This window comes from Oncorhynchus keta, chromosome 19 (assembly GCF_023373465.1).
Source record: "Oncorhynchus keta strain PuntledgeMale-10-30-2019 chromosome 19, Oket_V2, whole genome shotgun sequence".
NCBI lineage: Eukaryota > Metazoa > Chordata > Actinopteri > Salmoniformes > Salmonidae > Oncorhynchus > Oncorhynchus keta.
The window spans coordinates 46,632,868-46,657,314 of NC_068439.1; the positions used below are offsets into that span (position 1 = coordinate 46,632,868).

Below are 24,447 nucleotides of genomic sequence, written 5' to 3' on the forward strand. Positions count from 1 at the left end.
TGTTTGGGTGAGATATAAACATGTGTCTGTGGTATGCGCATGGTGTGTGCAAGTGCCAGTGTGTGTGTGTGTATGCTGCATACCTGTGTGTGCGCGCATGAGCATATGGTGAGTGTGTGTACGCCCATGCATGTGGGTGTTTTTGTATATTATGCCCTTACTCTCATCGGCTGTCTCTCCCCAGTGTACCAAAGCAGAGAAGCTGATGAGGATGTGGGAAGGCTGCAAGCTGTCCACCAACAGGTAGTGAGAGCCCTTCTCATCTGGAGACTGGAAAAACACACAGACAGCACCAAGCTACACTCATCAGTATGGAGGGGAGAAGGAAAAGAGGGGGAGAGAGAGAAGGGGATATATATATATACACTGCTCAAAAAAATAAAGGGAACACTTAAACAACACAATTTGGCAGAGAACACCAAGATTAGCAAATCCGCCACTGGCGCTCTGTGCTCTTCACAGATGAAAGCAGGTTCACACTGAGCACGTGACAGACGTGACAGTCTGGAGACGCAGTGGAGAACGTTCGGCTGCCTGCATCATCCTCCAGCATGACCGGTTTGGCGGTGGGTCAGTCATGGTGTGGGGTGGCATTTCTTTGGGGGGCCGCACAGCCCTCCATGTGCTCGCCAGAGGTAGCCTGACTGCCATTAGGTACCGAGATGAGATCCTCAGACCCCTTGTGAGACCACATGCTGGTGTGGTTGGCCCTGGGTTCCTCCTAATGCAAGACAATGCTAGACCTCATGTGGCTGGAGTGTGTCAGCAGTTCCTGCAAGAGGAAGGCATTGATGCTATGGACTGGCCCGCCCGTTCCCCAGACCTGAATCCAATTGAGCACATCTGGGACATCATGTCTTGCTCCATCCACCAACGCCACGTTGCACCACAGACTGTCCAGGAGTTGGCGGATGCTTTAGTCAAGGTCTGGGAGGAGAGCCCTCAGGAGACCATCCGCCACCTCATCAGGAGCATTCCCAGGCGTTGTAGGGAGGTCATACAGGCACGTGGAGGCCACACACACTACTGAGCCTCATAGCCTGTAGTGTGGTTTTCCACTTTAATTTTGAGTGTGACTGCAAATCCAGACCTCCATGGGTTGATACATTTGATTTCCATTGATCATTTCTGTGTGATTTTGTGTTCAGCACATTCAACTATGTAAAGGAAAAAATTATTTAATAAGAATATTTCATTCATTCAGATCTAGGATGTGTTATTTTAGTGTTCCCTTTATTTTCTTGAGCAGTATATATATATATATATATATATATATATATATATATATATATATATATATATATATATATATATATATAAATAAAAATAAAGAGAGAGAGAGAGAGAGAGAAAGCATGCAAGGCGGCAACATATGGAATAAGAAAGGAGATGGGAGTATGAAAAGACAGAGAGCCACAGAGCTAGAGACAGAGAAAAAGACCGATAAAGAGCGAGCGACACAGACGTGCCTGGGATGAAAGGAGTCAAACGCTCCTTCTCAATCCCACATGCACGTACACACAGGCCACCAGAGAGGGTGGCTGCAGTCCTAACACTGTGGGCTGATAGAAATCTCAGGTGCAGTGCAGTGCGCTGGACAGTAGAGTCCATCAGTAGAGAAGGTGTACCTGTGGAAACACAACAGCAGAGGGCGCTGTGAGGTGTGGCTGGGCGACAGGGAAGGCAGATTGGGCAGGCGGGAGTGTGTCAAAGCATGCATGTATAGTGGAAGGAGAGATAGCTCCGTACAATTTAAAGAAGCTTTGAGCTTGACAAACACAGTACACATGCCAATGATAGAGGTAGAAATAAGATATTACTGGATACAGGATGCAGCATGGTATTTTTGCCCCCTGTATTTAGTATTTAGCGCAGCAGACACAGTGAAGTTAAAGGGGCATGGATGGTTATTGTACCTGAATAGAATGGATGTTACAGTAAGGTGTAGCTGTACAGGCTTGTACTGTACCTGAATATGTGCAGCAGCAGAGGAGCCTGGTTGGCGTACAGGTGTAGCTGTACAGGCTTGTATTGTACCTGAATATGTGCAGCTGCAGAGGAGCCTGGGTGGCATACAGGTGTAGCTGTACAGGCTTGTATTGTACCTGAATATGTGCAGCAGCAGAGGCGCCTGGGTGGCGTACAGGTGTAGCTGTAAAGGTGTAGCTGTAAAGGTGTAGCTGTACAGGTGTAGCTGTACAGGCTTGTATTGTACCTAAATATCTGCAGCAGCAGAGGAGCCTGGGTGGCGTACAGGTGTAGCTGTAAAGGTGTAGCTGTACAGGTGTAGCTGTACAGGCTTCTATAGTACCTGAATATGTGCAGCAGCAGAGGAGCCTGGGTGGCGTACAGGTGTAGCTGTAAAGGTGTAGCTGTACAGGTGTAGCTGTACAGGCTTGTATTGTACCTGAATATGTGCAGCAGCAGAGGAGCCTGGGTGGCGTACAGGTGTGGCAGCAGAGTGGGTGGAGCCTACAGGACAGTTCAGAGCCACGGATGATACTTTGGAGGAGATGGTGCTCTGATGACAAAATCAGGGAGGTCATTCTATTTCTCAACACTATCACATCGTTTTCACTCCATGTATTGTATGGGATGCCCTTAAAACTCTCACCAATAAAAGTCTGTGTTTGAGCTAAATCATTTAGGGCATTTTTTGCATTGGGTGTGTCTCAATCAACTGAGCCCGCCGATGTCAGCCATTAGCCTGTGGGATGGCTGGGAGCAGTGGTAGAGCGGGTTTTGTGAGACGAGAGAGGATTTTTGGAATGCTTTCGCTCAGGAAAAAAAAGTCTAAACTTTGAACGGTTTGAGCTGCGAACTATTACGATCCCATTCTGAAAAACTTAGGCTGTCACGAACATGTACGCGCTGTCTTTTTTACGACGTTCATAAGCCGCATGGGATGCAAAGACGCCACCGTCCCAACACCCTACAAAATGACTGTGCAGTAAAAATGACTGGAATTGAATGTTATTTTTTCTACATAGAATATAATACACATTTATAGATTTTTTCCGTCAAACCATAATTCTTTCTGAATCATCTTTTTTGCCATGAATTTCTGTGTTATTCAATCTGTTTCTATTTCATAGCAGTTAGGGCAAATTCAATGTTTCATCAAATAATGTTTCCACTCAAGTGATAATGCCCGAGAAGCCGGTGTTTGGCACAGGTGTTCGTCGAGGGCAGGCAAACCGTGCCAATATATCCTCCAAACACCGGCTTCAAGGGCATTATCATTGTTATACAACGTGTTATGTTGTATAAAATTATTATTGACATTAAAAACTTTATTTTGATTAATTTATTCATACTATTCCATCCTTCCACAAGATGTCCCGACACAAATCTAGGGTTTCTAGAGACGTGACCCAGTTGTTCAATCTTTTTTGTTCTGTATCTATGGACGCGAGCAACCCAGTAGTTCGTCCTAAATGTGCCATTACTATACTGTCCGTCAACGTTCTCATCCCTTGCTTGCTAGTTAACCAGCTACAGCTAATTTACAGTCACATCAAAAAGTGCAGCCAGAATAACAGCATTTGCATTTGTTTAAGCTGTTTTCTAGTGACATTTATTTGGAAACATCCATAACAATGAGCTAATGAGGCGCGATTTCACCTGGCATAGAAAATGCACTCACTCATCAGAACACTGTTGTTCAGAGGAACTAGCCAACAACACAGCTACAGTAACACAATCACTTCAAACTGGAAGGCTGGAAAGAGTGCGGGTTTTTTTTTTAAAGAAAAAAAAAAGACTTAAAATATATATCCATAAAAATAATGTCAGCTGATTCATGATTTTATGATTCATGACTGGTTGAGAAACACTGCCTGCCTGCCTCGTCCCGACATGTTCATTACTGATAGCAGGAGATCGAATTTCAATATTGAAACAATGTTGCAAATATCGGAGAGACAGACAGCAAGGTTTATACAAATCTCCGCTGTTGAAAACTAAATGTTAGTCTAAAAGAAATGTGAGATAATGTCTAGATGCTTTTTATAGTGGAGGTAAAGTGGAGGTATAGTGGAGTAAATAGGCATTTTAACGCCATAGATTTAGCCGGTGGCAACTTGTGGAATAGACACTGGCTGGAATGCGGTTTTAACCAATCAGCATTCAGTAATAGACCCACCTGTTGTATAAATATTTTGTAAACCTACAGGGGTCCTAAAATACCAAATCTGTTTTATTAATATCCTAAAACAATTCCATATATTAGGTTAGTAGATATCATTGAAAAAAAGCTTAGACCTTACTTAGGAATATATTTACCTTGAAATGGGATTTCTGGAAATGGTTTGGATACGTGTTTGGCTTGTGGAAAACCACAAGTGTCCTGGAAAAAAACAAACCAGTGTTTTGCATCAACCCACTGGACTGTAAGACAAAGAGTAGTGGTCTTCAGAGCCATAGAAATACAGTACCGCATAGCTATAAACCAATGGGTCTTACTGGAAGCACTTGGAGAAGTCATCCAGGTCTACCCAGGACTCCTGTAACATCGGCTTCTCAGAAACAAACAAATCCTGAGACTTCAGCAGCGCCGGGCTGGACTCCTTAGCCTGTTTGGACCGCTCCGTGGCTGGGGCAGTCTCACACAGGTCCTGATCTGCAGAGAGGACAGGTCACAAAGTGAATATTGCTGAAATGTTAGAGAGCATCTCAAACTGACACAGATCATGATGAGAAAGTTTTGTGTAAAAGCTTTAAAATTGATTAGTTAGCTGCTTTTGATATATTAAAAGCTCACTATATTATTGTGAGCTACAAAGTATATGAGAGTTATTCATGAACTATACAGTAGAGCAAACATGATCAAAGTATATGAGAGTTATTCATGAACTGTACAGTAGGTCAAACATACAGTTGAATTCGGAAGTTTACATACACTTAGGTTCGAGTCATTAAAACTTGTTTTTCAACCACACCACAAATATCTTGTTAACAAACTAGTTTTGGCAAGTCGGTTAGGACATCTAATTTGTGCATGACACAGATAGGCTAATTGACATAATTTGAGTCAATTGGAGGTATACCTATGGATGTATTTCAAGGCCTACCTTCAAACTCAGTGCCTCTTTGCTTGACATCATGGGAAAATCAAAAGAAATCAGCCAAGACCACAGAAAAAAAATTGGAGACATTCAAAAGTCTGGTTCATCCCTGGGAGCAATTTCCAAATGCCTGAAGGTACCACGTTCATCTGTACAAACAACAGTACGCAAGTATAAACACCATGGGACCACGCAGCCGTCATACCGCTCAGAAAGGAGACGTGCTCTGTCTCCTAGAGATGAACGTACTTTTGTGCAAAAAGTGCAAATCAATCCCAGAACAACAGCAAAGGACCTTGTGAAGATGCTGGAGGAAACAGGTACACAAGTATCTATATCCACAGTAAAATGAGTCCTATATCGACATAACCTGAAAGGCCAATCAGCAAGGAAGAAGTCACTGCTCCAAAACCGGCATAAAAAAATCCAGACTACGGTTTGCAACTGCACATGGGGACAAAGATCGTAGTTTTGAGAAATGTCCTCTGGTCTGATGAAACAAAAATAGAACTGTTTGGCCATAATAACCATCGTTATGTTTGGAGGAAAAAGGAGGAGGCTTGCAAGCCGAAAAACACTATCCCAAACATGAAGCACGGGGGTGGCAGCATCATGTTGTGGCGGTGCTTTGCAGGAAGGACTAGTGCACTTCACAAAATAGATGACATCTTGAGGAAGTGGGTCTTCCAAACGGACAATGACCCGAGCATACTTCCAAAGTTGTGGCAAAATGGCTTAAGGACAACAAAGTCAAGGTATTGGAGTGGCCATCACAAAGCCCTGACCTCAATCCTAGAGACAATTTGTGGACAGACATGAAAAAGCGTGTGCGAGCAAGGAGGCCTACAAATCTAACTCTGTTACACCAGCTCTGTCAGGAGGAATGGGCCAAAATTCACCCAACATATTGTGGGAAGCTTGTGGAAGGATACCCGAAGCCTTTGACCCAAGTTAAACAATTTAAAGGCAATGCTACCAAATACTAATTGAGTGTATGTAAACTTCTGACCTACTGGGAATGTGATGAAAGAAATAAAAGATGAACTAAATCATTCTCTTCTATTATTCTGACATTTAACATTCTTAAAATAAAGTGGTGATCCCAACTAACCTAAGACAGTGAATTTTTACTATGATTAAATGTCAGGAATTATGAAAAACTGAGTTTAAATGTAAAGGTGTATGTAAATTTCCGACTTCAACTGTAATCAAAGGAAATGCGAGCTATTCATGAACTGTACAGTATATCAAACATTATCAAAGTACATGCAAGTTATTCATGAACTGTACAGTAGATCCAACATAATCAAAGTGCATGAGAGCTATTCATGAACTGTACAGTAGATCAAACAATCAAAGTGCATGAGAGCTATTCATGAACTGTACATTAGATCAAACAATCAAAGTGCATGATTACTAATCATGAACTGTACATCAAACATAATCAATACCTATAGCAACATTTGAAGCCTTTACAAATCAAACCCCAAAACTAAGGAAATTAATAAGTATCAGCTGAATTTTTTTATGACACATTTTATGGCATTGAGATAAAGTGTTGCTATTAAATATAAATAGCAGTGTTTTTCTAGTGACTCATAGGGAAATCGGTCTGTGCTGATCTACAGTAGGCCATGTGGCATCTGGGGCCCATACATTAACGTATATTCAGGAGACTCAGATCAACACTGCTCACTCCCACATAATGCTTCCATGTAAACATACATATCAGTGATCATATATCAGTGAAGTTCCACTCAAAGAGAAGATGATCCCTGTGGCGCTACATATGGATATAGGCAAAGCGCCGTACTGAGCAATGGTCATCCTGTTACTCCAATGGCAGGTGTTACCAAGCAACAAAAGAGGGGAAGAGGGAGGCTGGATAATTGGACCGTTGTGATAAAGCATAACTCCAGACGCATCTTCAAAGTCTCAGCCAAGGAGGGAGGGTAAAGGGGGGAAGAGGATGGGAGGGAAGGAGGAGAGGAAGTGGGGGGCGGACACACGGCTCCTAAACACACGGCTCTGTACATTACACTAATAGTGACATACCGCAGCTTTACAAACCACCATCAAATAAATGGATGCACTTCTTACAGTACCATTAATGAAATATAGGTTGGTTTTCACAATATGTTATTGTCCCTTTCAGTGATAGCAATGAATCCGATTGGTCAGTGTATAGCACTGTAGTATTATGTGATGTATGTACTGTGTGGTTGGGTAGAATTGAGATAGCCTTTACCAGTGGTTGTATTGTCATCCTTCTTCTTGTCATCTGCTATAACCTAAAAGGGAGAGAGAGATGGGGGGAGAAAGAACCAGTTAAACATTGGGGGAGAGTAAGAGGCAAGGGGGGAGGGAGGGAGAGAGAAACAGAGAGAGAAACAGAAAGGCATATCACAGTTGAGCAGCAGAGGGTCTATATAGTAGATGCCTGTAGTAATCCTCCTATCCCAACTGAACTGCAGACAGAGAGAGAGAGAGAGCGTGAGAGACAGAGAGCTATCTGGCACGGGAACATACATACCTTAATGTGACAAGGCAAGGGGACTCCTTCCTCCCCAGCTAGATGAACACTGCATGTGGACTGTAATCATGTTACTTAGCTTGTTAACAGATGTAGAGGGCAGGCATTGTGTTGTGTACCAGAGCATGTTTCTCAGTTCCAGGGATTATGAAACTGTTCCAGGGATTATGAAAACACTTACATGTCGTGTTCCTCTCAACAAGCTAATTAAGACATACTGTAGAGGGGCTGAATCGGAAATGGCACCCTATTCACTACATAGAGCACTACTTTTGACCAGGGCCGATAGAGCACTGGATGATTCTACAGAAGTGGTGCAAATTGAAAGTCCCACCCCAAAAAAGCTATTAAAAAAAACAGTTAAGTCTCCAAACTAAGGATATTTATTTACATCATGATACGTTCTAATTCAATCTAAGCCAATAACAAATAATTTGTTGAATTAAATATTGCACTAAGTCATTGTTTATACACCTATTTCTATTGAGAGGTGCCTGTCCCAGACACTGACTCCTAAACATGTTTGAAAATAAAGCAATGAATGATTTTTTCAATAGAACATTGTGAGTTGTTCTATTATTACCTTGGAAGATATTGATCTCACTACTGAAACAGATACATTAAACATCTAATATTTCAATAAATATGTGAAGTACGATTTTGGTACTAAAATATGTGTTTGCTGTCCAAATGAATGATAACCAGCCATATGTTAGCTATGGGGATACTTTAAAGTCCAAAATAAGACAAGATTGTCCAAACCGAAACGGTCATAACCGAAACAGTTGACACCATAGAGACTGTACTGTACTCAAGTTTACTCTACTTGAAGAAAGGGCCCATGGACTCTTGATCTTGAGACTACTCAAGACCACATGAATTTAGTCTTAAGCTTGTCATGTTCTCAACTCACTGGGTCTCTGTCTGGATCTTGGGACCAATGTCCTAGTATGAAGCTTGGTCTGGGCTCCTGGATACTACCTTAGTCTTTGGTTAACAAACCATAGGCAACCCAATTTGAAGAAGACAATGCTCTCTAATCATTGGTCTGATCCCTCCCAACCCACAGGAATCCCCACCAAGGTCCGCTACTTTTATTAAATGGTGGAAGCTTTCAATGACAATGTCTATCCTAAAACAAGTTATATGCATCAAGGCTGGCACTTGACACCAAAACGCCTGTTATTTTGCCAAGATACAAAAGGGTAATGTGATTATTTAAACATCTAACAACACAATGAGTAAGATGCATAAGTAATTCAATCAATCAACATTTTAGATTCATACAATCAACATTGAGCATTTTACAGTTCTGAAAAAACAGGATCGTTTTCTTAATATTTTGTTAATTTGGTATGCAAATACAAGGTTAATCAAATGGATCAGTACTGTGCATGAACCTCCCTTTACTGTGACTTGTTCACGATGTTTCAGTCGGGACACATTTAGTAGGGTGGGCAAGGAATTCAGGTAAATATTTCAAGTATGCAAAACAAAGTTTAATAACGGTTGCCAACATATTTAGTCTTCGACCCGAAGAACAGCCCTTAGTCGGGAGTTATCAGACGACAATCCCTGGGTTTTCATGCCTTATTGCTTAAAATGACTGACTGACATACAGTATATGCGTAAATGATGTAAATTACAATTCTGGGTTCTTTTGATGCGACTTCAGAACATGGCCTGCTATGAGTCACAGAGGTGTGTGTGTATGTGTGTGTGTGTGTACGTGCGCATGCGAGGGAACAAGATGAAGAACTTGGTTTTGTGATGGGGGAGACACACTTGACCACCTCCTTTCCTCCTCCAACCGATAGCAGCCATGTAACAAGTCACACTTAGCATATCCTCTTCAACAGAGTAGAAAACTCCATCCACTCACTGACCACAGGGTCCATACCAGTGATTATATGCTAGTAGTGGTCAGCAAGGTTATTACAGTAAACTGAAACTAAAACTATTAATGAAAAAACTATTTAGTAAACTGAAGTTTGTTTCTCAAAACTGTTTTATTTCAGTTTACAAAATTGTTTTTCCATTAATAGTTTTAGTTTCTCAAAATAATTGTATCTTTAACTCCAAAACAACGTCTACATAGGTATTAAATGTATCATCTAACCACATCACATGATATAGCAGTCTGGTGCCGACTGCACAGTCAATGACGTGACATGCAACCATTGCTTGAAACATGCAATGTCTAAGCAGGGGGATGCAACCATGACGTGGTTATTGATATGTAAAATACCTATCAAGTGCCAGTAAGATCTGGCAGGCGTCAGCAATGTCTAAGCAGAGGAACGTGCCCATGGAGATGAGCGTGATGCAAGTCAATCACACAGAGAATGTGCCCAGGTGCACTTCACGCTGCTACAACGTGGCAGCTATGGTACCAAAACAGCGGAGAAGTTTAATCTCGCGCTTCGAAGCTCCTGGTCACTGACCCACTGCTACTGTTTATTTAGTGCATCTACAGTGCATTCTGAAAGATTTCAGACCCCTTGACTTTTTTCCACATGTTGTTAGGTTACAGCCTTATTCTAAAATTGATGAAGTATTTTTTTCCCTCAATCTACACACAATACCCCATAATAACAAAGCAAAAACAGGTTTTTACATAAGTATTCAGACCCTTTACTGAGTACTTTGTTGAAGCACCTTTGGCAGCAATTACAGCCTTGAGGGCTTGCAAACTATTACAGACTACAAATGGAAGCCCAACCGCGAGCTGCCCAGTGACACGAGCCTACCAGACGAGCTAAATCACTTCTATGCCCGCTTCGATACAACCAACACCGAGGCATACATGAGAGCATCAGCTGTTCCGGACGACTGTGTGATCACGCTCTCCACAGCCGACGTGAGTAAGACCTTTAAATAGGTCAACATACGCGGGGCCAGACGGATTACCAGGATGTGTGATCCTCAACACTGGAGCTCCCCAGAGGTCCGTGCTCAGTTCCCTCCTGTACTCACTGTTCACCCATGTCTGCATGGCCAAGCACGACTCCAACACCATCATTAAGTTTGCAGACAACACAACAGTGGAAGGCCTGATCACCGACAACGACGAGACAACCTATAGGGAGGAGGTCAGAGACCTGGCCGGGTGGTGCAAGAATAACAACCTATCCCTCAACGTAACCAAGACTAAGGAGATGATTGTGGACTACAGAAAAAGGAGGACAACCCCTATTCTCATCGACGGAGATGTAGTGGAGCAGGTTGAGGGCTTCAAGTTCCTTGGTGTCCACATCAACAACAAACTAGAATGGTCCAAACACACCAAGACAGTCGTGAAGAGGGCACGACAAAGCCTATTCCCCCTCAGGAAACTAAAAAGATTTGGCATGGGTCCTCAAATCCTCAAAAGGTTCTACAGCTGCAACATGGAGAGAATCCTGACATCCTGCATCACTGCCTGGTACGGCACTACAGAGGGTAGTGGGTACGGCCCAGTACATCACTGGGGCTAAGCTGCCTGCCATCCAGGACCTCTACACCAGGCAGTGTCAGAAGAAGGCCCTAAAAATTGACCCCAGCCACTCCAGTCATAGACTGTTCTCTCTACTACCGCATGGCAAGCGGTACCGGAGTGCCAAGTCTAGGACAAAAAGGCTCCCCAACAGTTTTTACCCCAAGCCATAAGACTCCTGAACAGGTAATCAAATGGATAACCGGAACATTTGCATTGTGTAACCGCCAAAGCCCCCCCCCCCCCAACCCTTCTTTTTACGCTGCTGCTACTCTCTGTTTACCATACATGCATAGTCACTTTAACCATATCTACATGTACATACTACCTCGATTGGGCCGACCAACCAGTGCTCCCGCACATTGGCAAACCGGGCTATCTGCATTGTGTCCCGCCCACCACCCGCCAACCCCTCTTTTATGCTACTGCTACTCTCTGTTCATCATACATGCATAGTCACTTTAACCATATCTACATGTACAGTGCCTTGCGAAAGTATTCGGCCCCCTTGAACTTTGCGACCTTTTGCCACATTTCAGGCTTCAAACATAAAGATATAAAACTGTATATTTTTGTGAAGAATCAACAATAAGTGGGACACAATCATGAAGTGGAACGACATTTATTGGATATTTCAAACGTTTTTAACAAAATCAAAAACGGAAAAATTGGGCGTGCAAAATTATTCAGCCCCTTTACTTTCAGTGCAGCAAACTCTCTCCAGAAGTTCAGTGAGGATCTCTGAATGATCCAATGTTGACCTAAATGACTAATGATGATAAATACAATCCACCTGTGTGTAATCAAGTCTCCGTATAAATGCACCTGCACTGTGATAGTCTCAGAGGTCCGTTAAAAGCGCAGAGAGCATCATGAAGAACAAGGAACACACCAGGCAGGTCCGAGATACTGTTGTGAAGAAGTTTAAAGCCGGATTTGGATACAAAAAGATTTCCCAAGCTTTAAACATCCCAAGGAGCACTGTGCAAGCGATAATATTGAAATGGAAGGAGTATCAGACCACTGCAAATCTACCAAGAACTGGCCGTCCTTCTAAACTTTCAGCTCATACAAGGAGAAGACTGATCAGAGATGCAGCCAAGAGGCCCATGATCACTCTGGATGAACTGCAGAGATCTACAGCTGAGGTGGGAGACTCTGTCCATAGGACAACAATCAGTCGTATATTGCACAAATCTGGCCTTTATGGAAGAGTGGCAAGAAGAAAGCCATTTCTTAAAGATATCCATAAAAAGTGTTGTTTAAAGTTTGCCACAAGCCACCTGGGAGACATACCAAACATGTGGAAGAAGGTGCTCTGGTCAGATGAAACCAAAATTGAACTTTTTGGCAACAATGCAAAACGTTATGTTTGGCGTAAAAGCAACACACTGAACACACCATCCCCACTGTCAAACATGGTGGTGGCAGCATCATGGTTTGGGCCTGCTTTTCTTCAGCAGGGACAGGGAAGATGGTTAAAATTGATGGGAAGATGGATGGAGCCAAATACAGGACCATTCTGGAAGAAAACCTGATGGAGTCTGCAAAAGACCTGAGACTGGGACAGAGATTTGTCTTCCAACAAGACAATGATCCAAAACATAAAGCAAAATCTACAATGGAATGGTTCAAAAATAAACATATCCAGGTGTTAGAATGGCCAAGTCAAAGTCCAGACCTGAATCCAATCGAGAATCTGTGGAATGAACTGAAAACTGCTGTTCACAAATGCTCTCCATCCAATCTCACTGAGCTCGAGCTGTTTTGCAAGGAGGAATGGGAAAAAATTTCAGTCTCTCGATGTGCAAAACTGATAGACATACCCCAAGCGACTTACAGCTGTAATCGCAGCAAAAGGTGGCGCTACAAAGTATTAACTTAAGGGGGCTGAATCATTTTGCACACCCAATTTTTCAGTTTTTGATTTGTTAAAAAAGTTTGAAATGTCCAATAAATGTCATTCCACTTCATGATTGTGTCCCACTTGTTGTTGATTCTTCACAACAAAATACAGTTTTATATCTTTATGTTTGAAGCCTGAAATGTGGCAAAACGTCGCAAAGTTCAAGGGGGCCGAATACTTTCGCAAGGCACTGTACATACTACCTCAATCAGCCTGACTAACCGGTGTCTGTATGTAGCCTCGCTACTTACAATTTGATTTGATATGATTTGATTTTATGGCCTCGCTACTGTATATATTTTTTACTGTTGTTTAATTTCTTTACCTACCTTTTTTGCACTATTGGTTAGAGCCTGTGAGTAAGCATTTCACTATAAGGTCTACACCTGCTGTATTCGGCGCACGTGAGAAATAAACTTTGATTTGAGTATTCTTGGGTATGACGCTACAAAAACTTGGCACACCTGTATTTGGGGAGTTTCTCCCATTCTTCTCTGCAGATGCTTTCAAGCTCTGTCAGGTTGGATGGGAAGTGTTGCTGCACAGCTATTTTCAGGTCTCTCAAAAGATGTTCGATCGGGTTCAAGTCCGGGCTCTGGCTGGGCCACTCATGGACATTTAGAGACTTTTCCCCAAGCCACTCGTGCATTGTCTTGTCTGTGTGCTTACGATAATTGTCCTGTTGGAAGGTGAACCTTCACACAAGTCTGAGGTCCTGAGCGCTATGGAGCAGGTTTTCATCAAGGATCTCTGTACTTTGCTCCGTTCATCTTTGCCTTGATCCTGACTAGTCTCCCAGTCCCTGTCGCTTAAAAACACCCCTAAGCAAGATGCTGCCACCACCATGCTTCACCGTAGGGATGGTGCCAGGTTACCTCCTGATGTGACGCTTGGCATTCAGGCCAAAGTGTTCAATCTTGGTTTCACCAGACCAGATAATCTTGTTTCTCATGGTCTGAGGGTCTTTAGGTGCCTTTTGGCAAACTCCAAGCGGTCTGTCATGTGCCTTTTACTGATGAGTGGCTTCCGTCTGGTCACTCTACAATAAAGGCCTCATTGGTGGAGTGCTGCAGAGACAGTAGTCCTTCTGGAAGGTTCTCCCATCCCCACAGAGGAACTCTAGAGCTATGTCAGTGTGACCATCGGGTTCTTTGTCACCTCCCTGAGTAAGGCCATTCTCCCCTGATTGCTCAGTTTGGCTGGGTGGCCAGAAAAGTCTTGGTGGTTACAAACTTCTTCCATTCATGAATGATGGATGATGAATGATGGAGGCCACTGTGTTCTTGGGACCTTCAATGCTGCAGACATTTTTTGGTACCCTTCCCCAGATCTGTGCCTCAACACAATTGTGTCTCTGAGGCTTTATGGTCAATTCCTTCGACCGCATGTCTTGATTTTTGCTCTGACATGCACTGTCAACTGTGGGACCTTATATAGACAGGTGTGTGCCTTTCAAATTTTATTATTTTATTATTTCACTTTATTTAACCAGGTAGGCTAGTTGAGAACAAGTTCTCATTTACAACTGCGACCTGGCCAAGATAGAGCAAAGCAGTGTGACACAAACAACAGAGTTACACATGGCATAAACAAATGTAAAATCAATAATATAATAGAAAAGTCTATATACAGTGTGTGCAAATGTAGTAAGATTAGGGAGGTAAGGCAATAAATCGGCCATAGTGGCAAAATAATTACATTTTCGCAATTAAACACTGGAGTGACAGATGTGCAGAAGATGAATGTGCAAGTAGAGATACTGGGGTGCAAAGGAGCAACAAAAAAAGAACAATATGGGGATGAGGTAGTTGGGTGGGCTATTTACAGATGGGCTATGTACAGGTGCAAAGATCGGTAAGCTGTTCTGACAGCTGATGCTTAAAGTTAGTGAGGGAGATATAAGTCTCCAGCTTCAGTGATGTTTGCAATTCGTTCCAGTCATTGGCAGCAGAGAACTGGAAGGAAAGGCGGCCAAAGTAGGAGTTGGCTTTGGGGGTGACCAGTGAAATATACTTGCTGGAGCGCGTGCTTCAGGTGGGTGCTGCTATGGTGACCAGTGAGCTGAAATATGACAGGGCTTTACATAGCAAAGACTTATAGATGACCTGGAGCCAGTGGATTTGCCGATGAATATGAAGCGAGGACCAGCCAACGAGAGCATACAGGTCGCAGTGGTGGGTAGTATATGGGGCTTTGCTGACAAAACGGATGGCACTGTGATAGACTACATCCAATTTGCTGAGTAGAGTGTTGGAGGCTATTTTGTAAATTGCCGAAGTCAAGGATCGGTAGGATAGTCAGTTTTACGAGGGTATGTTTGGCAGCATGAGTGAAGGATGCATAGTTGCGAAATAGGAAGCCGATTCTAGATTTAATTTTGGATTGGAGATGCTTAAAACTTATTAGGGCTGCAATCCCGAAAACGTGATGATTTGACAACAGCCAGTGAAAGTGCAGGGCGCCAAATTCAAAATAACAGAAATCTCATAATTAAAATTCCTCAAACATACATGTATCTTATACCGTTTTAAAGGGAATATTGTTGTTAATCCCACGAGGTGTCCGATTTCAAGTCGGCTTTACAGCAAAAGCACCACAATCGATTATGTTAGGTCACCACCAAGCCAAAGAAAAACTCAGCCATTTTCCAGCCAAAGAGAGAAGTCACAAAAAGCACAAATAGAGATAAAATGAATCACTAATCTTTGATTATCTTCATCAGATGACACTCATAGGACTTCATGTGACACAATACATGTATGTTTTGTTTGATAAAGTTCATATTTATATTTATATAAAAAAATCTGAGTTTACGTTCACTAGTTCCAAAAACATCCAGTGATTTTGCATAGCCACATCGATTCAACAGAAATACTCATCATAAATGTAGATGATAATACATGTTATACACATGGAATTATAGATATACCCGTCCTTAATGCAACCGCTGGGTCAGATTTCAAAAAAACTTTATGGAATAAGCAAACCATGCAATAATCTGAGACGGCGCTCAGAAAATAAATAAAAGTTTCCGCCATGTTGGAGTCAACAGAAACCACATTATAAATATTCCCTTATCTTTGATGATCTTCATCAGAATGCACTCCCAGGAATCCTAGTTCCACAATAAATGCTTGATTTTTTCGATAATGTCCATTATTTATGTCCGAGTAGCTACATTTGTTAGGGCGTTAGGTACACATATCCAAACGCTCGTGCAGGTCCCGCATAACTTCGGACAAAAAGTTATATTACAGGTCGAAGAAACATTTCAAACTAAGTACAGAATCAATCTTTAGGGTGTTTGTTATCATAAATCTTCAATAAAGTTCCAACAGGAGAATTCCTTTGTGTCTAGAGAAGCAATGGAACGCAGGTCGATATTATGTGGAATGCGCGTGACCAGGAAATGGCTCTCTGCCAGAAACCTGACTCATTCAGCTCTTATTCAGGCCCACAACACAGTAGAAGCCTCATTCAAGTTTCTAAAGACGGTTTACATCTAGTGGAAGCCCTAGGAAGTGCAACTTTATCCATATCCCACTGTGAATTTAATAGGGCCTGGGTTTAAAAACGACCAACCTCAGATTTCTCACTTCCTGTTTGGATTTCTTCTCAAGTCTTTTCCTGCCATATGAGTTATGTTATACTCACAGACATCATTCAAACTGTTTTAGAAACTCCAGAGTGTTTTCTATCCAATACTAATAATAATATGCATATATTAGCATCTGAGACTGAGGCCTCTGGGCACCTTTCATCAAAGCTACTCAATACTGCCCCTGCAGCCATAAGAAGTTAATGCGAGTCTGAAAGGAGAGTTTACAGTCTAACCAGACACATAGAATATGTGGACAACTACAAATACCTAAGTCAGAACGGTCCAGAGTAGTGATAGCAGACAGGCTTGCAGGTGTGGGCAGCAATCGTTTGAAGAGCATGCATTTTGTTTTGCTTGCACTTAAGAGTGTTGGAGACCACGGAAGGAGTGTTGTATGGCATTGAAGCTCGTCTGGAGGTTTGTTAACACAGTGTCCAAAGAAGGGCCAGAAGTATACAGAATGGTGTCGTCTGCGTAGAGGTGGATCAGAGATTCATCATCAGCAAGAGCGACATCATTGATGTGTACAGAGAAAATAATCGGCCCGATAATTGAACCCTGTGGCACCCCCATAGAGACTGCCAGAGGTCCGGACAACAGGCCCTCCGATTTGACACACTGAACTCTTTCTGAGAAGTAGTTGGTGAACCAGGCGAGGCAGTCATTTGAGAAACCAAGGCTGTTGAGTCTGCCGATAAAAATACGGTGATTGACGGAGTCGAAAGCCTTGGCCAGGTCGATGAAGACGGCTGCACAGTATTGTCTTTTATCGATGGTGGTTATGATATCGTTTAGGACCTTGAGTGTGGCTGAGGTGCACCAGCTTGGAAACCAGCTCGGAAACCAGATTGCATAGCGGAAAAGGTACGGTGGGATTCGAAATGGTCGGTGATCTGTTTGTTAACTTCTTGGATATAGGGGGCGCTATTTTAATTTTTGCATGAAAAATGTTCCCGTTTTAAACAACATATTTTGTCACAAAAAGATGCTCGACTATGCATATAATTGACAGCTTTCGAAAGAAAACACTCTGACGTTTCCAAAACTGCAAAGATATTGTCTGCGAGTGCCACAGAACTGATGTTTCAGGAAGTGACACATTTTTTTAAACAGCCTAATGCCAATGACTCCTTATATGGCTGTGAAGAAGCGAGGAGTCAACTTACGTTTTCCACGTTTTCCCCAAGGTGTCTGCAGCATTGTGACGTCTTTTTAGGCATTTCCATTGGAGAATGGCTGAAAGAGACCATATAGGGCGAGTGGACGCATGGTGTCTCCCGGAGACAAATTTGCCAATAGTTTATGAGAAACCAACTGCCTCCATGGATATATTATTGAATACATATGTTAAAAACACTTTGAGGATGGATCCTAAACAACGTTTGCCGTGTTTCTGTCGATATTATGGAGCAAATTCTGAAAAGTTTGGCGTTATAGTTGAAGTATTTTTGGTCCATTTCTCAGCCAAGCAGGATGAACAATCGTGACGTTTTTCGCCTACAAAAATATTATTTTTGGAAAAAAGGAACATTTGCTATCTAACTGGGAGTCTCCTGAGTGAAAGCATCTGAAGTTCTTCAAAGGTAAATTATTTAATTTGGTTGGTTTTCTTATTTTTGTGAAAATGTTGCCTGCTGCCAGCACAGCCTAGCATAGCATTATGCCATGCTAAACTTACACAAATGCTTGTTGGCTGTAACGCATATTTTGAAAATCTGAGATGACAGTGTTGTTAACAAAAGGCTAAGCTTGTGTTTCAATATATTTATTTAATTTCATTTGCGATTTTCATGAATAGGAAACGTTGCGTTATGGTGATGCGCTTGAGGCTATGATTACGCTCCCGGATACGGGATTGCTCGTCGCTAGAGGTTAACTTGGCTTTCAAAGACTTTAGAAAGGCAGGGTAGGATAGATATAGGTCTCTAACAGTGTGGATCTAGAGTGTCACACCTTTTGAAGAGGGGGATGACTGCGGCAGCTTTACAATCTTTATGGATCTCAAACGATGCGAAACAGAGGTTGAACAGGCTAGCAATAGGGGTTGTAACAATTGCGGCGGATACTTTTAGAAAGAGGGTCCAGATTGTCTAGCCCAGCTATTTGTAGGGGTCCAGATTTTGCAGCTCTTTCAGAACATCAGCTATCTGGATTTGGGTGAAGGAGAAATGGGGGAGCTTGGGCAAGATGCTGTGGGGGGTGCAGAGCTGTTGACTGGGGAAGGGGTAGCCAGGTGGAAAGCATGGCTAGTCGTAGAAAAATTTCTGTTTGAGAAAGCTAGTCTTTGCTTTCCCAACTGCCTGTGTTGATTGGTTCCTAACTTCCCTGAAAAGTTGCATATCGCAGGGGCTATTCCATGCTAATGCAGTACGCCACAGGATGTTTTGTGCTGGTCAAGAGGAGTCAGGTCTGGAGTGAACCAAGGGCTATGTCTGTCCTTAGTTCAATTTTTTTTGAATGGGGCATGCTTATTTAAGATGGTGTGTAAAGCACTTTTAAAGAATAACCAGGCACTACTGACGGAATGAGGTCAATACTCTTCCAGGATACCCGGGCCAGGTCGATTAGAAAGGCCTACCTGCTGAAGTGTTTTAGGGAGCGTTTGACAGTGATGAGGGGTGGTCGTTTGACGGCGTACCCATTATGGACGCAGACAATGAGGCAGTGATCGCTGAGATCCTGGTTGAAAAAGCAGAGATGTATTTAAAGGGCAGGTTGGTCAGGATGATATCTATGAGTGTGACATATCAGGAAAGGTGAATTTTTAAAAGTAGAAGCTCAAACTATTTGGGCACAGACCTGGATAGCATGACAGAACTCTGCAGGCTAACTCCACCCATTTTGGCAGTTCGATCTTGGTGGAAAATGTTGTAGTTGGAGATGGAAATTTCTGAATTTTTGGGGGCCTTCCTAATCCAGGATTCAGACAAATCATGTCTAATCAATATAATTTACCACATGTGGACTCCAATTAAGTTGTAGTAACATCTCAAGGATGATCAATGGAAACAGGATGTACCCAAATTCAATTTTGAGTCTCATTATACATTTTTGCAAATGTATAAAAAACATGTGTTTCGCTTTGTCATAATGGGGTACTGCGTGTAGATTGCTGAGGATTTGTTTTATTTAATCCATTTTAGAACAACAGCTGTAAAGTAACAAAATGTGATAAAATTGAATGATTCTGAATACTTTCTGAAGGCACTGTTATCTCACTGAGTCTACCTTTAAACCTAACCTAACCTATGACCGGACCGTCACCTTATGCATTACTGCTACACAGTGGAAAAAACTGACATCCCGAAAAAACACAAACTATGAAACACAAATGGCTCCCAGCCTCCCATGCATATGCTACTTCCTGCCCCTAACACTGAAATTCTAATTGAAACTAAATATAATACGAAATAACGTTTATTCTTTAGTAAATAAAAACCAGGAAATCAGATCCGAAAAATAACTGAAACTAAACTTTAAAAAATAAAAATAGAAACGAATATACAATAATCACAAAATGACATTAACCTTGGTACCGTGAACAGACGCAACTACAGTATGTTATTTCCCTCCAGCTGCAGGCCTACAGTTGGCATGGTACAGTTCTCCCCAAAGAATGTAAGTGGCACTGCGCCACGTTGTGCACTGGCTGCGCCACTATGTAATAAATACAACAATTTTATAATTTAAGGCCAGGGTATTTTTTTGCTCTAGATTTCAGAGAACCCTGCACGGGTACAGTCTTTCTATCACATCCTTCATGGGGCCGAATGCAATCCAACCGTGAAGTGACTTTAATTGTCAGCAGCAAGTGTCAGCCAGAGTTGGCCTGTTGTCTTAAGACACACTTTTCAACCTTTATTAAGCTACTTCCTACCCTAAGTGTCGGCAATGAAAGACATGGAAAACTCAAGACAACTCTAGCTGAACTGTGTGAAATGTAGAAGTTCATTGTAGTAGTTTATTCATGAATTGCTCGTAGCTCAATGGGGTCAGTGACATGGACAAAACTGCAGCATTATGGGGCCTGTTGCATTCTGGGATATGTGGACATGTAGTATAGCTGAAGCTGTGTCACTGTAGTGGGCTTAGGTGATGAACCACATTCTTAGCATTCCTGGGGTAAAAACAGCTCTTTGATAGGAAAGTCTACTTCAGCTCTCCTTTAAAATAGCTGAGAGTGCCCAGTAGTCCAGAGCATTATGGAGATCATCTTATTAAGGAGATCATGTTATTGTCACCTTTGGGAGATACAAAGGTTCACTTCAGCCTGTTGGACTAAGGATGGGCTGGGTGGTTTATTATAGAAATACACCCTCACAATACATATGGCCCTGAGCACACAGGAACACACAGACGCACACACACACACACCAAATGACCCTGCCGAAAGAGTGCTAACCCCTCTATAACTGGCTATCGTTATGCAAGAGGGCGATTTATTATTAATGCATTTTTTTGTGGTGGCAGCAGGCAGCAGCTAGGAGTGAAGTGTAATGAACCCCCTAGGAGACATAGACACTGATGGCTTACCATCTAATTGAGCTGCATTTTTATCGCCAGAACATACGACCTCTCCCTTTATATGACTTTCTCTCTATCTGTTTTTTCCGTCTTTAGTACAGATCTCCCCCTGGTTACCGGTCGCCTGGGAGACAGCAGAAGTGACATTGGGACGGGGGCGCGTGAGTATCGCGTTGTCGCTGAAACTGAAGTTGCCCTGATGAACCCTAACCAGACTAGCAGAATGAGAGAGAGGGAGGGGAGGGGAGGGAGGGAGGGACTAGAGCAGAGAGAGATATATGACCCACTAAAGGCTTAATGTTTTTGGTCAGTGTATGAGTTTGTTTTTACTAACAGCAAGAGATCTAGCAGGATGTCTAGTACTGTGCACATCTCTGATGGTGTTTGGGGAAAAATATATGTTCTAGACCCCCTCTCATGGACCAGGTCAGGTGTGGCTCAGTGGCTGTGGTGTCCATTCTACCTCAGCTGTGTCCACTTCGTACAGTGAGTTGATGCTGTGTTGTGCAGTACTGGGCTCCGGGGGCCCTCGGCTCTCGCTCTCCTCTGTCTCGGCGAAGGACGCCAGCGTGGAGCTGCATGCACGCTTCCTGTGACTGCTCTGATGGGCCTCCCTTGGAACACATGTCATACACATCATATCATGTACAAGCATCATATACACACACATCATTCCCATCAAATCACATATGGGAACATCACGCATATACTGTATCATATCACCTACATGACTCTCACACACAGACAGACACAGGTCATATCAAATACACGCATCGTAGATCTATACACATCACGCACCACGGGCAGTATAACACAGTTATTTACACTGTCAAAACATACAATGACAGACTACATTATTTGGTACTGTAACCACAGTGATAGGTCAATGAACCTGTTACAAACCAACACGACATTTAGCATACATATTATTTTAAAACTAAAAGGTTTCTAAAGTTTGTAATTTTCACTTCATTATAATCCAAATAATAAATCCAATTTCCTGTTTGCTGTAAAATTATTTTCCTGATGAGGTTAGACAGTCATTCAAAAATCATGTTAAACACTATTATTGGACACAGATTCTATGCCACTTATTATATGACTTATTAAGCACATTTTTACTCCTGAACTTATTTAGGCTTGCCATAACAAAGAGGTTGAATACTTATTGATTCGAGACATTTCAGCTCTTCATTTTTAATACATTTGTAAAAATGTCTAAAAACACAATTCCACTTTGACATTATGGGGTATTGTGTGTAGGCCAGTGACACACAATCTCAAGCTGTAACACAACAGCATGTGGAAAAAGTCAAGGGGTGTGAATACTTTTTAAAAGGCACTGTATCTGAGACATACAGATAACTATGTCCAGCAACTGTCTGTGCCTGAGGCATCCCACATTGCTAAAGAGCCGAGCCAAGATGCTCTCACTCTATGGGTTATGCTGCACACACACATGCACACGGGTCTGGTTAGACTCCACTGACTGCTTCAATTTGTCCATTCAGAATAAATCCAATGTGTATGGTACAGTACATACATGTCAGCAGGCATGGTCAACAGCCTGTAGTTGAGGAAGGGGCTGGATATCTCGATGAACTGCTCTGATTTCACCACCGCAGGCTCTGTGCAGAGAAACGACGCGTGTTGTGATGTACAACTTTTTATTTTTCTACTGTTTATAGTTTAAGATTTAAATTATTTTCATCACAGTGTACTGACAACCTCAACTAAATCTCCTTCTTCCTCCTCTCCCAACATGTCCACCCTCAGCCCCATCTCACCCCCTCACCCCACCGTTGCGCAGCACTTCCTCCCCCCCTCCCCTGCGTCACCCCTTATCCTCCATCCTAACCAACTTTCACCCCTCCCTCTCTCTCTCTCACCCCGGGGCTCGTCTGTAATTGTGGTCTCCTTGCGGGGTCGGATGAGTTTCCAGCGGGGCACGGCGGGTGGTTTAGGGGGCACCACCAGAGGGCAGGCGCGGGTACGGGTCACCAGGACTGGATGGCTGTAGAGGCGAGACAGACCGTAGTGCCTCAGCCGCTCCGACGAATCCGCCTGGAACACCACAGGAGATAGAAAGACTGTAGCTGCTAAGCACTGATACAGGGTCAGATCTTCTTCATGGTCCTAATGGCTAACGTTAGGATCGAGAATGGTTCTGTGTTTTAGGGGGGGGGGGGAGTTCTACAGTATATAGAGTTAAGAAACCTGGGATGAATCTTGGAATTATAATGGTGTATAAATGATTGAAGATGAGTGGTAAGTCTAACGATCCATATTGGGCAGAACATGGCCTCAGAACTGAAGACTCCATTGGCACGTTTTATCTCCTCCGTCCCCCCGCTGGTTCTGAGGCCTGGGCACATTCGTATAGGTTTTTACAGGTTGTAAGTTACATGGAAAGAGATCAGTTCCAGTGCACATTTTGTAAATAAGCGTTAAGCTTGTTTCAGATGTAGTCAGTGCCTGGATTTGCTTTAAAGTGTAGAATATTTAAACTGACCTAGGCTAATTTACAACGAGAAATGTACTTATCACCACAGCTGGATAGTTGGTAGTGCTTATGGTATTTCTATGAAGAATGTTGGACCGTACCATCTGTCCCAGTACAGAGGTCTTCTTCTCCAGGAGGTGTAGTGGCTGGTAGCTGGCACACACCACCATCTCTGGAGCAGGAGGGGTGAAATACCTGACCAGGGCAGGACACACACACACACACACACACACACACACACACACACACACACACACACACACACACACACACACACACACACACACACACACACACACACACACACACACACACACACACACACACACACACACACACACACACACACACAGAGTGCTCAGGGGCCATGCTTTTCATTAACAGGTCCAATAGAGGGGCATGACACCAACAATGGGAGGGGGGAAAGTGGGAGTGAGAGACAAAGAGTGTGAGAGGGAGCTTGCGAGAGAGAGATATATACTGTGTAGAGAGAGAGAGAGAAATTGTGAAATGGCATGTACAATTAGCTTCATGACATTTCACATTTCATGGGTCAGCTGAGGACATGGCTCCTATAATGAGGCGTCACAGAGAAGAAAATAAAAAGGTTTTAAAAAAAAGTTTAAATAAGTAAAAAGATACTGAGAATCTTGACAGAGATTCTTGAATTCAAAGTCACTTTCACAGAGATTATGGGGCATTAACCCCCATCGGAGGTCTTGGAGACATAAGTCATTGTGTGGTGCAGAGAAAGGAGATGCCTTGCTATCTGAGGCACCATTTGACCCTTCCACTGACAATCTCACTATGCATTTACATTACATTTAAGTCATTTAGCA

The 24,447-nt window shown here is 42.8% G+C and overlaps 1 protein-coding gene across 1 annotated transcript in view; it reads right to left on the reverse strand.

Annotated features, from left to right (window-relative positions):
* LOC118397704 (androglobin-like) overlaps window positions 1–23,891 on the reverse strand; it is a 33,700-nt gene extending 9,809 nt beyond the window's left edge. The window contains exons 1-9 of the mRNA XM_052468942.1: window positions 23,710–23,891; window positions 22,995–23,169; window positions 22,649–22,733; window positions 21,569–21,719; window positions 7,315–7,357; window positions 4,465–4,621; window positions 4,285–4,348; window positions 2,408–2,521; window positions 162–270 (exon numbers count right to left, since the gene is read on the reverse strand). Coding sequence (XP_052324902.1) covers window positions 162–270; window positions 2,408–2,521; window positions 4,285–4,348; window positions 4,465–4,621; window positions 7,315–7,357; window positions 21,569–21,719; window positions 22,649–22,733; window positions 22,995–23,169; window positions 23,710–23,778 — 967 coding nt within the window. The 5' untranslated portion in view covers window positions 23,779–23,891. The remainder of the gene's footprint in view (window positions 1–161; window positions 271–2,407; window positions 2,522–4,284; window positions 4,349–4,464; window positions 4,622–7,314; window positions 7,358–21,568; window positions 21,720–22,648; window positions 22,734–22,994; window positions 23,170–23,709) is intronic.
* Window positions 23,892–24,447: the final 556 nt, after the last annotated feature.